This window comes from Rhinolophus ferrumequinum, chromosome 18 (genome assembly GCF_004115265.2).
Source record: "Rhinolophus ferrumequinum isolate MPI-CBG mRhiFer1 chromosome 18, mRhiFer1_v1.p, whole genome shotgun sequence".
Classification (NCBI taxonomy): Eukaryota; Metazoa; Chordata; class Mammalia; order Chiroptera; family Rhinolophidae; genus Rhinolophus; species Rhinolophus ferrumequinum.
The window spans coordinates 39,335,561-39,353,023 of NC_046301.1; the positions used below are offsets into that span (position 1 = coordinate 39,335,561).

Genomic DNA, 17,463 nt, shown 5'->3' on the forward strand with positions numbered 1-17,463 from the left:
AATCACCTTCGCATCTTTGCTGGCCCACCAGCCGGAAGCCCTTGGGACACAAGCACTCGTAGCCAATCTTGAGGTCGTTGCAGATATGGGAGCAGCCGCCCTTGTCATCCAGGCACTCGTTGGTCCCTGCACCGGGGGAGGGGCACAGACCGGTCACACTCAGGCCTCCAGCCAACCCTTCCCTGCCACCCTCACTATTTCACCATCTTTATCACAGTCACAATGACTTTGAAGCCAGTGAAGTACCAGGACCCCTAAGATAACTTAAAATAACCACTGTCATGAGCAACAAAATGGATGAACCTGGAGGACATCATGCTAGGTGAAATAAGCCAGACACAAAAGGACAAATACTGTATAATTCCATCCATATGAGGTCTTTAGAGGAGCCAAATTGATAGAGATAAAGAGAAGAATGGTGGGTACCATGGGGAGTGGGAGGGGGAGTTAGTGATTGATGGGGACGGACAGAGTGTCAGTTTGGGAACATGAGCAAGTTCTGGAGATGGCTGGTGGGGATGGTGGCACAACAGTGTGAATGTATTTAACGCCACTGAACTGTACACTTAAAAAATGGTTAAGATGATAAATCTTGTTATTTTCTTCGACCACAATTAATAAATTTTTTTCGATTATAAAAAATGAAAACTACATACCACGGTTACATATATTAACTCTTTTAATCCTCCCAACAACCCTTAAGGTAGCTGAACTACAGCTGGAGAAACTGAAGCATAACCAAGTTAAATGACCTGCCCAAGATCACACCACTGGACTCAAACCCAGGGCATTCGCTCCACAATCCATGCTCTAGCCTCTACACCAGGCATAGCCCAATAACTAAGAATGGTTTTCACATTTTTAAATAGTTGAAAAAGAAGGATGAGAATCAAAATAAAAATGTTCTTTAACATCACATAAAAATTCTATGAAATTCAAATTTCAGTGTCTGTAATAAAGTTTTCTTGGAACATACGTTCATGAGCACACATCTGCAAGCGTAGGTATGGCTGCTTTCCTGCTACCATGGTCTAGTTGAATAACTGACAGAGACCACATGACCATAAAAGTCCGAATAGTTACATAACAATGCGTCACAGAGAGTTGCCAAAACTTTACAAGCATCCCATCAGCCAATCCCAGCAGACCTAGAATGTGTGAGCAACTATAGTCCCTCCTATGGATGTGAAAACTGAAACGTGGAAGCAAAGCCACTTATCCTCCCCATATCTGTGCTTCCCAGAGCCAAAGCATCTGGGGCACGGATGGGCTAGAGCCTTGCGACCCCACAGCGCACATGTGTGGGTCCCACTCCTAGCTCCCCATCAGCTCGAGATCTGCCAGCACCCCGGGGCTCACCACACTCCTGGAGGGGCTCGTCCGACCAGTCCCGGCAGTCCCGGACCGAGTTGCACACTTTGTCCATGGTGATGCATTCACCGCTGTGGCACTTGAACTTGTCGGGGCCCTGGCACAAAGTCACTATGAGAGCCAAAAAAGAGGGTTAGGTGCTTCTGAGCTGCAGGACCCTGGTTAAGTCTTTTTAACAATATAGTTAATTTGTACAAAATTATATGCAAATGTGTTCACTAATAAAACATAATAATTATTGAACACCCGTGAACCCAGCTTAAGAATTAGGATGTCACCAAGAGCAGGAGTTGGCAAACTATGGACCATGGCCCAACCCACCCACTGCCTGTTTATTTAAATAAAGTTTTATTGGCACACAGCCTGGCCTATTCCTTTATATACTGTCTGTGGCTGTTTTCTCGAGACAATGGCAGAGTTGAGTAGCTGCAACAGAGACTGTGGTCGACAAAGACAAAAATATTTACTATCTGGCCTTTTATGGGAAAAGTTTACAGACTCCATGACTTAGATCATCATACCGTATTACCCATCCCCTTACGCTCTGCTGCACCCCCAGAGGTAACAATGATCCTGAATTTGGGGTTTACCACTCCCTTATTTTTCCTTAATAGTTCTATCAGACATGTATGAACAACATATTGCTGAATTTTGCTTGTTTTCGAGTCTTGTAAAATAGTTGTATTCAGTAATCTCTTGTAACTTGCTTCTTGCTGTCAGCCCTGAAGTTATGAGGTTTGTATGTGTTGCTGCTGAGGGTTGTAGCTTCATTTTCTGAGCTGTATGATAGTCTGCTGTGTGTCTACGTTATCATTTTAATATTATTTCCACACACCCGTGTTCATAGCAGCATTACTCACAATAGCTGAAAGATGGAAGCCACCCAAGTGTCCATCAACAGATGAATGTATAACACAATGTGGTCCATTCATACAATGGAATATTATTCAGGCTTAAAAAAGGAAGGCAATTCTGACACGCTACAATGTGGATGAATCTGGAGCACATTATGCATAGTGAAAGAAGCCAGACACAAAAAGACAAACATGATTTCACTTATACCCTAGAGTAGTCAAACTCAGAGAGTAAGTGGAATGGTGGGTACCAGGGGCTGGGGGAGGGGGAATTGGGAACTTAAGTGCTTAAGGGGACAGAGTTTCAGTTGGGGAAGATGAAAAAGTTCTGGAAATGGATGGTGGTGATGGCTGCACCACTACGTGAATGTACTAAATGCCACAGACCTGAACACTTAAAAATGGTTAAGATGGTAAATTTTATGTGGTATGCATTTTACCGGTTAAAAAAAAAGATAGTGTAGTATCAGAATTTAACTTTTTGTTCACTAAAACGTGTTTGGGCTTATAAATATCTTCACAAAAAGTATTTTAAAAAGCAGTATCCTTACAAGATGTGTATTTTACTACAATTACAGTTTTTTAAATTAATTCTGCTGCTGAGGAACGCTTGGGCTGCTTCTAGCATTTGGCTGTCAGCACGGTGCCGCTCTGCATGTCCAGAGCCTGTCTGCTGGAGTCATTCCCAGGAGCGGGATGCTGTGTGGTAAATTCAGGGAAGTGTTTTACATGGAATCGTCTTGTGCGTGTAACTCTGAGCTCAAAGATATGGAGTCTGACCACTCCGACCTCACTAAATCTCGTAGTCCTGAAGTAGGTGCTTTCATTCTGTACGTTTTTCAGATCAGGGGGTTCAAGTAAGTTGCCCAAGGACACACAATGGTGAGGGGCTGACCTGGGAACCTCCACGCTCATCTGGGATCCACCCCGCTCGCCACACGCCCCGCCTCGGAGCACGGAGCTCACCATTGATGCAGCCAAGCTCATCACTTTTGTCCTTGCAGTCATACTCCTTGTCGCACTGCTGGCTGCCGTGGATGCAGGTCCCATCCGAGCACTGGAACTCGTCAGGCCGGCACGTGATCTTAGCTGGGAGAGACAGAGATCGTGTAGATTTTTCTCAAGCAGCAGCCAAAACGGGACAAACCCCACCTTTGAAGCAGCAATTTTCCAACAGCCTCACACTAGCCTGCTGCCCTGGGCTTCGGGGACAGCGTGTGGACTGAGGTTTAGACATGAAGAAACACATCCACCCTCCTCCACCAGTAGAAGACAGCAGCTCATCCATTTTATCTCCTTCTTCGAGCAGGATAAAGAGGAAAGAGGGGGTGTTCCTTCCCACCACAGGGGGAAGACTCCCCAGGTACATCTGTCTTTGTAGTCTCAAATTTAACCAATGTAGAGTTTAGAAGTTTTTCTTTTATGGTGGTAAGTACTTTTTTCCTTAATGAAGTAGAATCACGGAAAAATTATTACTAAAGTAATGGAGCAAACGTTGGAAAATAGGAAAGGGGAGGTAAGCACCCACAATCCAAATACCCCACAACAACTTTTAAGGTTTTCCTAAACTTCGCTCCAGTTTTGCCTGATATGCATTTTTTTAGATCACATTTAATTCATTAAAAAGCTACAGACCCAACAGGCCATTCTCAGCAGAAAAGCAATGATGTGATCTCAAGCTAGACAGAGGCATGTCAAGTAAATTATGATAAATCAGATCAATACCACCAAGCATATGCAATCATTCAAAGGACAGACTGCAGACATGAGAAATGTTAATGAGATGATGCTATGTGACAAAGGACTACGTAACAATTACATCTCGGAGGATACACATGGTGACTGGACTAGGGTAATGGCCATGGTCCAGACCTTGACCTCACACAGGATTAGCTTTGTGCTTAAACATGTTTATGTTTTCTGCACTTTCCTGTGGGTTATATTGTACAATAAAAATGTTTACAGGGCGGCCGGTGGCTCAGTTGGTTAGAGCACGAGCTCTGAACAACAAGGTTGCCGGTTCAATTCCCACATGGGATGGTGGCTGTGCCACCTGCAACTAAAGACTGAAAACGGCGACTGGACTTGGAGCTGAGCTGCGCCCTCCACCACTAGATTGAAAGACAACGACTTGGAGCTGATGGACCCTGGAGAAACACACTGTTCTCCAATATTCCCCAATAAAATTTTTAAAAAATTTACAATTTTAAAATTTGATTTCAGGATGTCAGTGAGAAGAGATAATAAATCTGTGGGCAGAACGATCCCCTCTCCACCTTTAAAAAAGCAATGCAAATTTTGGGAGCTCTGTATGTTCAGGTGAATACTTCCTCTGCTGTAGCATATGTAAAAAGGGGAATGATCTTATTTTTAACCCCTATGTAATCTTTGCAATAAAGAATAAAAAACAACCAAAGGTGACTTTAGCAAAGCATGAACTTGGATGACAGCTAAAATGGTAGGCAGACGGGATTTTTACTTTCACAGGTGTGTTCGCAGAAGATTACGCTGCCTTACTGTGTCTCAGTTTCCCCATCTGTAAATAGTAGGGGAAACCTGCACACAAGATATGGGGATGAAATGAGTTTGAGAATAGATCACATACAAAGTCATCCATTGTCTTTAAAATGTGATGTTAAAAATATCTAATTACACCTACACAGCGATTACAACTCTATGAAAACTGCGCATGTGGGCAAAGATACTGAAGACACACAAAGATGAAAACACCTTCTGGATTGACAGTGGTTCCCCATCGTGGGCCTCAAAATAATGGCCTGTGGGTTCAAGGAGAACTGACACAGGGCCAGGACCAAGGCCACATCCTTTATGTGCACCATCCCCAACACTGGAGCCACTAACCATGGGTGGCTACCCAACTTTCAATTAATTAAAATAAAACAAAACTAAAAATTCTGTTCTTCAGTTGCACTATGCAACGTTGGCAAGCGGCTACTGCACTGGGCAGAGCAGATGTGGGACGCATCCCAGAAAGTTCACTATGGGGTAGCACTGGATTCTAATCGCAGCTGGCCAAGGCCAATGCTATTGCCCCATTCTACAGGGAAGGACACCACAGCCCAGTAAAGTTGAGTCCTTGGCCAAGGGTCACACAGCTCTGATGTTACCAGCCTGGCCTGGAGCCCAGGATCCTTTGTAAACCAAAATATTAGGTCGGTACCCAAGTAATTGCGGTTTTTGCAATTATTTTCAACCTTTTAAACCGCAATTACTTTTGCACCAACCTAATAATACTGCAGCTTGTGGCTTGCTCCCCTTGTCAAAAAAGAGATTAATTAAATAGCTATGTGGCTGGAAATCGTTTAACCATCTAAAGGCACCTGGGGGAGCACGGGGACAGGTCAGGGGACCCTGCTAGGCGCCCCTACCGCAGTTCTCCTCGTCAGACTTGTCCTTGCAGTCGGGGCCGCCATCGCAGCGCCAGCTGGAGTGGATGCATTCCCCGCTGCGGCAGTGGAACTCCAGGGCCGAGCAGGGGTTTTCCCCATGTGTGGCGGATATGTTGCGGGCACCACAGTGCAGCGGCCACTCGTCTGAGCCATCATCGCAGTCGTCGTCGCCGTCACAGACCCATAGCTCAGGGATGCAGCTGGAGCTATTGCACTGGAAGCTGGAGGGGCCGCAGGTGGGTGTGGGGCAGGATGCCTCGTCGGAGCCATCCAAGCAGTCCCAATCCGAGTCGCAGACGAACCCCGGTGCGATGCACTTCCCGTCGTGGCAGCGGAACTCGTCCGAGGAGCACGTCTTGGGGGCTGCGCAGACAGATGGGAGACAACCCCGTCATGGGGAGGACCCCCCCCATCTCTCAACACCAGCCTGTTCTACAGAATGAGGACACTGAGCAAGGAGAGGCCAGATCCCAGGTAGTGGATCCTGGAGAGATGGGGGGTAGTAGTCAGGGGTGTTAGACTGGACTTGGAACCACTGCCTAGGTGGGACTCCCCAGCTCCTTCCTGGGCCCCGCTGGGCCTCAGTTTCCTCATCTGTTTTTGCCTCTGGGCATTATTATGAGGACTGGTGAGAACAGATCTCAGGTTGAACTGGACACAAGGAAGCCTTATTTAAGGGTTATTATTATTAAAAGAGCCTCACCCCCAAAAAGGTGGTAATTATGTGAGGTGATGGAGGTGTTAAGTAACCTTATTGTGGTCATCATTTCACAATGTAAGTCTCTCGGTATCCTTAGGGGATTGGTTCCAGAAACCCCTGCAGATACTAAAATCCAGGAATACTCAAGTCCCTTACATAAAATGGCGAAGTATTTGCCTATAACCTGTATTTGCATATAGGCCATAGCAGGATATGCCTACCCATCACTTCATTTGCATAAATTCAGCATAGTTCTTGGCATCTGGCAAATTCAAGTTATACTTTTTGGAACTTTCTGGAATTTCCCCCCTCCCAATATTTTCGATCTGTTGGTTGAGTCCAGGGAGGCGAAATCCACGGTTGCAGAGGGCTGATAGTATATATGTCATATTTCAATTATATCTCAGTAAAGGTGGAAGAAAAACTAAGTGCCTGGAAAAGAAGCCAATCCATTTCTTTTGTTTAAATATTCCCCAAAGAGTTGTTTCATCAGATGACCACTAATGAAGGTTAGATGTGTGTTTCTAAGGTAAATGTAAGTCACCACTCACATCTTGGTTTAAAAAAAAAAAAACTCTCTTAAGGGTTTTTATATTTCGTAAACTTGAAGATTTGATGTGATCTTAGTTATTTAAATTTTTCCCAATTATTTTGTTTTAGAGAGCCTTACTCCATTAAAAATAAAAATCTACACAACTGAAAAAAACAATAAGTAACACATAAAATCTAAGAGCCAAGACAGACACCCAGCTCTGAAGTGGACTCCCCTCCAGGACTCGGCCTTGTTTCTTTGCAGAAGCTTCAGCTTGGTGAAGCTTTCCTCCTCGTAGTGGTTAGTTGGGTGAGCAAGTCTTGGTGGGTGAGCACCTACTGTGTGCTCAGCCTCCTGGGGTGGTTGATGGTGGTCACAGTGACTCACCCACAGGAAAGTGTGCCATGAGGTGGGCACTCAGCAAGGACAGGCTCACTGAGTGTGCTGACAACCCTAAGTGGGGCACCATCGCTAGCCCCTGCAATGCATTCTGGTCAAAGTGGGGTTCAAAGGGTGGGAGGAGGGACTTGGTACGAGCTCCCAGGAGATGGAGCTAAGTGAAGAGCAGCTGATCCGCACCTCGGACAGGGCTGCTGGGGGAACAAACTCTGACAGCTGCTGGATCCCACTAGGGCCACACTTACGACAGCCTTGCTCGTCTGAGCCATTCTCACAGTCCACCTGACCATCACACCTCCAGAACTGAGGAATGCAACGGTTGACACGGCCACCGCAGCTGAAGTCCTCCAACTTGCAGGTTGCAGACCCTGTGGGAGAAACAGGACTGAGCCTTAACTCAAAGGGAAGACCAATCTGCCTCGCCAGTCCTAGCTGTGCCAATGAAGAACCCAGAGTTTTCAGAAAGAGGGTGCCCATCCCATCTTTCTAGGTCAAATTTTAATGGAGCATGTTAAAAATTAGACATTAGGTGCCAAAAAGGTTTTGGAACAAGATAGAGAAGCTGGTTATACAACATTGTGAATGTATTAATGCTACTGAATTGGTCACTTTAAAATGGTTAAATTTGTATTGCGTGAATTTCACCTCAATTTTTTTTTAAAGAGCTGTTAAAGGGAAGTTCTAGTAATATCTTCCCTCCCCATCTGGTTGAACACATCAGTCTGATGGCCAATTTCCAACTCATCTGTCACCCTCTCTCATCAAAAAGGGTTGAGATGGGTGTCACGCCCAAAGGGGACTCACTGCACGTCTCCTGGGACTCATCAGAACTGTCCTGGCACTCAGCACTCCCATCGCAAACCCACTTGTAGGAGATGCATGTCCCATCTTGGCACTGGAACTCATTTCTTTCACATTTGTCTTCCACTGAGAGAAAAGGAAAGAGGAAGGAAGGTTCAATGCCAAGGTCAGAAACTGACCATACTACCTGTGTCTGTTTCTTGCCAACTGAAGAATGAACCAGAAATATAACCCTTTTGTAACAGTGGTTCCCAGGAAATGAAACATGCACAACAAATTAAATTTTATGAATCAAAAATATAGCAGAGGGTGCAGAGAGAGAGAGACTTGTCAAAAATGAGTGATTGTTGTTGAATCCAAAGTGGGAAACCACTGGGATCTGGGAACAAAATATTAGAACTTCTGTTCACATTAATAAAAAAAATTATTTAGCATATTACACACTTGTATTGGAAACAGTAATGAAGAAAATTGACACTGCAAAAATCATTAAAACTTGGAGCTGGCCCGGTGGCTCAGGTGGTTGGAGCACCATTCTCCTAACGTTGAGGTTATGGGTTCGATTTCCACATGGGCCAGTGAACTGAGCTCTCTATAGCTAAAATTGTGAACAATGGCTCTCCCTGGAGCTGGGCTGCCGTGAGCAGCCAGAGGTGGGTGTGAGCTGCCGTGGGCTAGCGTGTGCTGCAGTGAGTGGCCGGCAGCCATCGTGAGCAGCTGACCGACAACCGGTGACCGACTGCCTCAGCCAGGGGAGAGCACAAGGCTCATAATACCAGCATGGGCGAGGGAGCTGTGTCCTACACAACTAGGTTATGAGTCAGGGAGCTGTGTCCTATACAACTAGACTGAGAAAACAACGGCTTGAACTGGAGGGGGAGGGGAAAGCAGAAAAGGGGAAAAAAAGTCATTAAAACTTGAGGATTGGAGGGCAGTCGGTGACCACAGGATGGCCACGGGGTTTGAAAATTAATCTGGGGAACGTAATTTGGTGGTTACCAGAGCGTAAGGGGGTTGGGGGGTGGGGGATGAGGGTGAGGGGGATCAAATGTACGGTGATGGAAGGGGAGCTGACTCTGGGTGGTGAACACACAGTGTGATTTATGGATGATGTGATTCAGAATTGCACAACTGAAATCTATGTAATTCTACTAACAATTGTCACCCCAATAAATTAAAAAAAAAAAAAAAAAAAAAAAAAAAAAGAATGAATAAATAAAACATGAAGGGAAAAAAAAAAAAAAAAAAAAAACTTGAGGAAATTTTTCCAGTAGGTAGAGTGCAAATATTAAAAGAAAAAAATGAGAAATTAATGTGGAGGCCAGACAGCAGAGATCCTGCAGCAAAGATAATCACACAGAGGGTGCCAAAAAATATATATACACATTTTAAGAAGAAAACTGTATTAAAATTGTAATACTCAATATATACCAACAACAAAAGACTACTACAAGTCATGTTTGACTTCTCCAATTACAAGAGATGCTCAAAGTGGTTTTACCATCAGCATCCAGACACTTCTGATTACGCTGAACTACTGCTTGAGCAACATTGACCAAAGTGTCCACTTGTATACATTTTTTTGGCACCCCTGGTATATCTGAAGGTCGGATCCAAAGAAATGGAACAGAAACAGTAGCCTTAGCTATAATAAGAGAAAAGTTTTCCTAGAAAAAGAAAGACTCAGATTTTCACATAAAAATAAATACAAAGTAAGTGTTTGGGAAATTTCCTAAAATACATGATTTTTGCACCTGGGAAAAGAGATCAAAATTATATTGATGGCATTTTGTTTTAGGTATTATGCTTTGATTTAGAATGAATTGCTATGTGTGAACTGAAATCACAGCAAACTTTTATTGGGTGGTGATACCTGGTAATAACAATCTTTTAATCCTGATGTATAAACTGATTTTCTATGTAAACTAAAACAATGAGGCCAATAAAAATTCTGATCTGACTTATCTAAACATGCTTTATATTGAATAAATAAGAAAATAAGACAAAAACAATAAATCCTGCAGGTAGCAGGATTTTCCTGATGAGTCAAATGTTCTATAGGCAAATAGTATATAAAATATAAGTTTTGATTGATGGCTATATTACTTATGTTTCATTATCCTTTTAAGAAGATTAAGAAGGCTTTTCTATTTATCAATTAATTTTGAATGTTAGCCATAACCAAGAAAATTGTTTAATGGTTTGTGCAAAATTTGGCCACAAATTTCTGCAAAAGTTGCACAATTCTGCAAAAGTTTGCACAAAAAATTTTGCACAAAGGTAATTAATTCATTCATGCATCATAATTGAAGCAGAAATCACATCTCCAGAAAGTGATTCCACTCCTGGGAGAAACTTCTGGACAAAAAAGAACTGCAGAAAGTAAACAATGATTCTGCCTGCCCCTGAGAGAAGCCCTTCCTTCATTCTGGATCTTGATGAGGAAGGACCAAGATCTTACAAGCTGTGTCATATATAGTCTTTTTATATATTTAGATGTGTCTTTTCCCTTGATATTCTCTTTAAACACCATCAATTTGAAAATCACCTTCCTGAAAAATAGGACACCATTTGCTATATTTTATTACTCTCCTCTGCTTCACTGTGGGAAATTGTTCTGCTATCCAGAGTGTGTTACGTTTATACAAGAGACAGGCAGGTTTTTACCACAGCCATAAGATGCCAGGAAAAGGTAAGATGGGTTATGATTTTCCATGACCTGATTCTAGCTGTCAAGGAATATTCTGCATTTTTAGGACTTTTGGAGGACCTTGCAAAAAGATCATCTTTCACTGCCCTCGAGTCTGTGGAGCACAAATAAACATTTGGGTTGATTTTCCTTGTAAATAACTACTTATTTATTTACTGACTCTTTGCTTATTTATTTACTTATATATGTATGTGTGTATTTGAGTTCTCAGATATGCATGGACAGAGGGAGAAAACCGAGTTGGCATATCCAGTAAAGGGATCCATGGAAGAAAGATATGCCCCCTTCTCACGTCTACTTTGATGGTCCACCCAGCCCTTTCATGCAGATTCCCTGAGAGGCAGTGTGTGAGGTGGTTAGACAGACCTGGGTGTAAATGGCTTTCCGGGCCATTTAACTAGAATGACTTGGGCAACTGACTGAACACTCCTGGGCCTCAGTTTCCTCATCTGTAAAATGGGAGAAGATCAATCCCTATTTCTAAGAGCATATTAAAGACCAGAACAAAAAAGGAACCCTGCCCAGAGGCTGACATAATAGACATCAGCTTAAAAACAGACAGGTGATATGTTCATCCAATGGGACATGACTTTGAAATAAAAAGGGACAAGTAGCTGATAAACACATCGACACGGATAAATTGCCGAAACATTTTGTGTGTCTGGTTTCTTTTGTTCAAAAGTATGTACTCTGATTGCATTTATGTGAAGTGCTAGTTCAGGCAAAACTAACCTATAATGATAGAACTCAGATTAGCAGCTGCCTTTGGTATGTGGGGGCGGTAATTAGAGAAAGGGGCACAAGGAAACTCTCTGGGAGGCTAGAAATATTCCATATCCAAATGGGAGGTGACTACATGGAAATAAACATTTATAAAAACTCCCTGAATTTCACTGAACATCTGTCCATTTTATAGTATGTCAATTATTCCCCAATTTAAAAAGAAAACAAACTCTGGGTCTTCAAAGTTCAAGTCCCATGCTCTTGCCAAAAGTTAGGAAACCAGTTAGATGAGATTAGGACAGATCGGAGGAGGGCCCAAAGGAGGATAGAGGTGACGGAAATACAAGGAGTGTTTCGTCAGAACTTGGTAAGTGTGAATTACAAGGTCCAGGTGACAAGGACAATGAGCGGAAGAAAGGGAGGGAAGAGGGAGCAAGTGAGTTGAGCTTTGGAATCTGCCAGGGTCACACACGCTGATAACTGTATTATTGCCCAACCCCTGATGGGAACAGGTTGTCTCCTTTGGAAACACATCTACAATACACCACGTTGCTCATGGCTGAATCATGATCGTTGATTCACTTCTCCTTGACGCTGGCACACAGGGTGGGCAAAAAGCAATTGGAATTTGAAGATTCTCAGGGAAAAAACTAAAAAGGAAGTTCAGGTAAGGGACACTAGCAACGAGGATCTTGGAGGAGGAGCCTGTCGTCACCCCCCCAACACAGCCGATCAAAGCTTTGGTTACCACCGCAGACTTAAGAATATCCAAACCTGTGGAGAATTGTTTAAATTTATTTGAGCCAAACTGACGACAATTGCCAGGAAGCAAGATCTCAAATGCTATGCAGAATTGATAGTTTTGCTGATTCTTTTACGTATTTGAGATTAAGGAGGGAATGTAAGGAAGATTACATGGAGGTGGGAAAAAAGCAAGGTGGGAGTTGAATTACAGGCTAGTTAACAGGATTATGTGCTCTCTTGTGGGTGGTTACTCTTATTGCAAAAGTATGTTAACCTACATGCACGGAAACGATGCATGTCCAACAATGGACAGGGTTTGCTTAAGGCAAAGATTAACCTTTTACTAAAGAAGTTGCATGGCTGAGGTGTGACTACCGACCATGACCTGCCCAGTTAGGGATTTATGATCAGATCATCCTGTGAGCTTACTTTCTGTAAAACCCCTTTTTCATCCACCACTAATGCTCTCGCCTCCCAACATTTGCACAAGGATCCATCCACAAACAAAACGTGCCACTGAAATAATAAAATCTTAAGTCCCTTTAAAGAGGGATAAAGATTAAAAACAATAAATCCCTTTCCTGGACATCAAGACTTCCCCTGGCAACAGTTCTCCAAATATTTGCTAACCACAGATGGTTGAAGTCCTCACCAACAGGAAGACCCCCACCACGACCTATTTCAGACAAGGTCATACAACAGCTGGCCATCAGCTCCAGACAATGTTTGAAAAGTGGATAGATTTTACTGTTAGTTTCATTTAAATTTCAGCGAAAGTAAAACAGAGCAGACACCTCCATATCTCCTCCTGCTGAGGATGCCTAAAATTACATAAGCACTCCAAAAAAAGTCTCTAAACTCTAGCCCTTAGATCTCTCTTGTTAGGAGTGACCAATCAGGAACAAAGTTATCGAAACAGAAAAGGAGAATACACAGTTCTGCTTTTTCTCCAGTGCACAAATGAGGTAGCAAATGCTTTCGATGTTAGCTGTCCCGTGCTACTGAAGATAGTTGTGGTAAGGGAAATCAAAATTATAGATAGAATCATTTCCTGGAAAAAAAATAAATGGCTGGAACTAACAGAGTTAGCTGAAAATGAATGGGAAATCAATATACCAGGATTCTTTTCCAAACTCAGATGCCAAGGGTATTTTCCCCAGGAGTGATCTCTATCCCCAGGTTGATTTTGTTGCCAGCAACTTTGGGGAGCAGTAGCCTGTCTCTGTCACTTCACTGTTCACTGCTGGTTACTTCCGCAGTTCTTAGCAACAAATGGTCACTTGCTTGACAACTGGGTGAAGTGTGGATGTTATTAATGTACTTAATCAGAATGTGAAGGGACCATCAAAGCATGAGCAACAAAGGCTCTAGAATTGGATCTTATCAGGGGAGGAACCCTACAGATAAGAGCTGGACTAGCCTGGAAAGAAAGAATGAAGCACATCATTCCCCTTAAAGGTTTGCAGTCTCCAAAAAGCTCTCCCTATCTTTTACCAGTTTGCCTGGAAGAAGTTGCTAAAGCAGATACAACTCTTAGGAGGACATTACTTTCTCTTGGAGTTTTGGTATGCCCTTGGCATATTTGATACTCTATTCACAACTGTGGTATACATGTAGATGTGAACAAAAAACCATCTCCATCTTTGTGTCCCTTCATGCTGTGACTTTTAACCAACCTCACTGTCCTTCGTAAGCATATCAAAGCCTTCTGGTTAATGAGTATCCATTGTTCCTTAAAATTTAACCATAAATACTTTTGTTAGTAATGGCCAGGATGACAACTGAGATGAGTATCAAACTGGGATAATATGGACCACAGGAGGTATGGCACTACTGCATTGTCCCTTTGTCTTATCTATCAGTCATTAGTACCTAAGTTACACTATTAAAAAAAAAGGTTCAGTAACAGGAGTCTTCAGCAGAGAACAATTTGTGCCAAACCGTTGGGTCTTCTCTTCCACTCCGACGCAATCCTCCCTTAAGTAAATTACCCTATAATAAATTCTGTTATATTCTATAGAGTCGCCTGCTTTGTTTGTCAGTCTTAAGATACCTTCTCCTTATGGAGGCTGTTATTGCACCTTTGCTCCAGTAGGACAACTGTTAAAAGATTTTGATCTGGCTAAGTGAAGGCCTGCAGTTCAGATTCCAACTACTTCACTCACAAAGGAAACGGACAATCTCCCACCTCCTCCCCGGAAATGCTTTGAAGACAGCTAAGGAGCAAACTGGGGCAGCCAGGGTTGCTTCGAATGTAGGGCATCTTGTTTGCTCGGGAGGAGAGAAGTAGCTGCCCGCTCTCAGGAGTTTGGGGAACACATCAGGACTCAGAGCTTCCTTGAGAAAAGGAGATAGATCCCCAGCCACCCAGTGAGAGAAAAAACTAAAGTAACCATCACATCTTGCTCAAGACTTCATTGCCATTATTTCCTTCTAGGGAAGGAGTCAATCGGTGTATGAACTACAGGTTAATCAAGTGTCATTTGACCAAGCCACGCTCCCTCCACTTCACGCAACTGGTGGTGAAATTATCACCTCAGTCCTCTGCTATGTGAGGGCAACCTCCCTCCGTTTCTCCCTTCCCGGCAGAAACCCATGTGTCACAGGTAGGCATTCCACGAGTTCAAAGCTCTCTACTCAAAGCCAACCCCTTCCCCCATAAAAACAACTTCCTGCAATCCCGTTAACCAGGCAATCCCAGTCCTTTTATGGGCTGAGCTGGTTCAACATAGGAAAAGGCCCATGTTTATCTATTACCTAGGGCATGGTCAAACGCCTCTGGACGCTCATTTTTTAAAAACCACTCAGGATCATGCACCAACTAGCCACTTGCCCAAATCTAAATTTGAAATCCCCTAAAATGAAAATTTGCCATGTGAACAGCTCAACTGAACCTCTTTAGAGTCTCTGGACAAATTAGGCAACCCTGAGGGGTCCGTCGGGTATCGCTGGATCCCGGTGCCTGCTCCTCCCCTAAGTGCCGGTCCGAGGAGGGACCGGCATTTCAGCCTCAGAAGGAACCAAGACACGTCTGCGACTAGTCCCGGGCAGGCGAAGGAGGGAGGCCCTGAAAACAAAGTGGGGATGAAGCCCTCGCCACAGATCGCGGAGGAAACCGCAAAGAGAACCAGGCGCTCTGCGGCGGCGGATCCAGGGGCCTGGGGCGTGTCGCCTCCTTTGTGACAGGAGCCGGGATCCCACACGAGGAATCTCCTCGGCCCGCCTCACCCAGAACGAGGTGCCCCACGAATCCCGAGCTAGCCCCGCCCCATGCAGCGTGCCTCCGCAGTAGCCGCCTCCCATTGGTCAAGAGGAGAGGCTCGAGGCTCGCCTGTTTGAATCGCGCCCAATGGGAGATCGGGGGCGGGCCGGCGGGGCGGGGGGCGGGGTGGGAGGCGTTGGCCTTCGGCAGAAGCGCGCGTGCAGCGGTCGGGGCCCACGCGTTCTGCTCTGCTACGAGAGCCAGTGGCGCCCTCGGGCAGCACAAAGCCAACTAGGCCGCCTCGGTAACTCCTGCCCGCGGGCGGGCGCGGAGGAGCATCTGCAGGACCTCCAGGCTGAACAGCGGGGCTTCGCGTCACCCTTGTCCCAAAAATAACTCGGGGAAGGGGTCCCTCATCCCCAGGGCTGGAGGTACTCGTGCCTTGCTCTGAGGGAGACAAGGGGATCCCCCCCCTTCACGGAGACTTGTGGGGAAATCCGCATCCCGTTTCGCCTGACTCCTCCAGATTCCCCAAACCCTTGCGCCCCTTACTCTCCCTTCAGCTGTTTCGAAAGGACTTCGTACCATTTCCCCCCACGTCTCCCAAGGATGGAGTGATTTTTCGTTTTTCCCTTAAAAAAAAATTACCACGGGGCTCTCGGAGTTCGAGGAGCTCACCTTGACCCCGCGCGGGCGCCTGGAGCTAGCCTTACCTGCAGCCCCCGCCGCGGCGAGGAGCAGGGCGACGGACCAGCACAGCCTCATGCTCCCAGCCCCCTCCAGCAACGCCCCGGCCCAGGCCGTTATCCGCTGTCCGCGGTCCTCAGTGTCCCCGCTGGAAACCCGGGCTTCGCGCAGCCCAGCGGCGACTGCATGCGGGGCCCCAGTCATTTGCAGCATTTCAATGAGAGGTTTCTCGTAGGGGGGAGGAGTTTGCAGTGGGGTGATTTTCAAATATCTTCACCTCGCTGTGAGAGGAGGAGTTGTGAGAGGAGGAGTTTCGAACGGCTGATGTGACATAGGCCCCTTAACCCGTGAAGCCCTGACGGATTCCACTGTTTTCCAAAGCCGCTCCAGGGCGGGCTCCTTGCTTTGTCGAATGTGGGTAGCCCGTGAAAAACTGTGCCTCCCCAAACTGGAAATGTGCCTTCTAAAAGTGCCTCCTTAAGCATCCCTTAACTTCTAATTGCTACCTTTCTCTTTGGTGCCCAAAGATGAAACCGTCTGTCCTTCCAAAACATCTAATTGTCTAACGGCAGTCTCCCCTCTGCCTCAAAAGGAAAAACTAAAAATGTTGGAAACTTCCCCCCTCCTTTCTCTACTGCCTTTTCCTTTCTAGGAATTGTATATAGATTTCAACTGAGTTCAGTCCTATATAGTTTTTAGATAGCTTTTCCAAGTTACAGTATAAATGGTAATCAATAAGGCATTTAAATAAAATCCTCACAGAAGTACAGCCAAAAACAGGTTTTTGGTGGGATCCGGCACTTACATGAATTAGGAGCAAAAACGTCTTTAAAATCAATTGACCCATAACCTGGAGTCTGGACATTTTTAAAATTATTTATTAGCATTTATTTGATGCTGAATTTACTTCTGGGCCATAAGTTTGTGTTCCTTCAGTTTCTTCTGGGGTATCTTTTTCTTCTGGGCAAGCTTCTCTTCTAGTTTAGGAACCATCTGCTCCTTTTCAGTTAAGATCAGCTCAATGTGGCAGGGAGAGCTCATTATGGGTTAACCTGCCCACGAACTTCTGCGCTGCATCTTGGGAGCTTTGTTCACCTGGCTGTGCTCAATGACCAGAGGGTCTACATCAAAACCCTTAGGTTCAGCGTTTCTTTCTGCATTTGTAGGTGTGTGCAGCAAAAATTCATCACTCTTTGGGCCGCCAATCTTTCCTCCATCCCCACTGTTTGGCCTGGGCACACCTCCCAAGTCCACTATTGTAAGATGGAATTGCACACATTGCTTCTATAAAGTGACATTCTTCACATACTTGGTGGCGTTTTAGATCTGC

The 17,463-nt window shown here is 44.8% G+C and overlaps 1 protein-coding gene across 2 annotated transcripts in view; it reads right to left on the bottom strand.

Annotated features, from left to right (window-relative positions):
* LDLR (low density lipoprotein receptor) overlaps positions 1 to 16,369 on the bottom strand; it is a 28,810-nt gene extending 12,441 nt beyond the window's left edge. For both annotated transcript variants that reach the window (XM_033134247.1, XM_033134246.1), the window contains exons 1-7: positions 16,160 to 16,369; positions 8,071 to 8,193; positions 7,512 to 7,634; positions 5,615 to 5,998; positions 3,192 to 3,314; positions 1,360 to 1,482; positions 7 to 126 (exon numbers count right to left, since the gene is read on the bottom strand). In XM_033134247.1, the coding sequence (XP_032990138.1) occupies positions 7 to 126; positions 1,360 to 1,482; positions 3,192 to 3,314; positions 5,615 to 5,998; positions 7,512 to 7,634; positions 8,071 to 8,193; positions 16,160 to 16,346 (1,183 nt within the window). In that variant the 5' untranslated portion in view covers positions 16,347 to 16,369. The remainder of the gene's footprint in view (positions 1 to 6; positions 127 to 1,359; positions 1,483 to 3,191; positions 3,315 to 5,614; positions 5,999 to 7,511; positions 7,635 to 8,070; positions 8,194 to 16,159) is intronic.
* Positions 16,370 to 17,463: the final 1,094 nt, after the last annotated feature.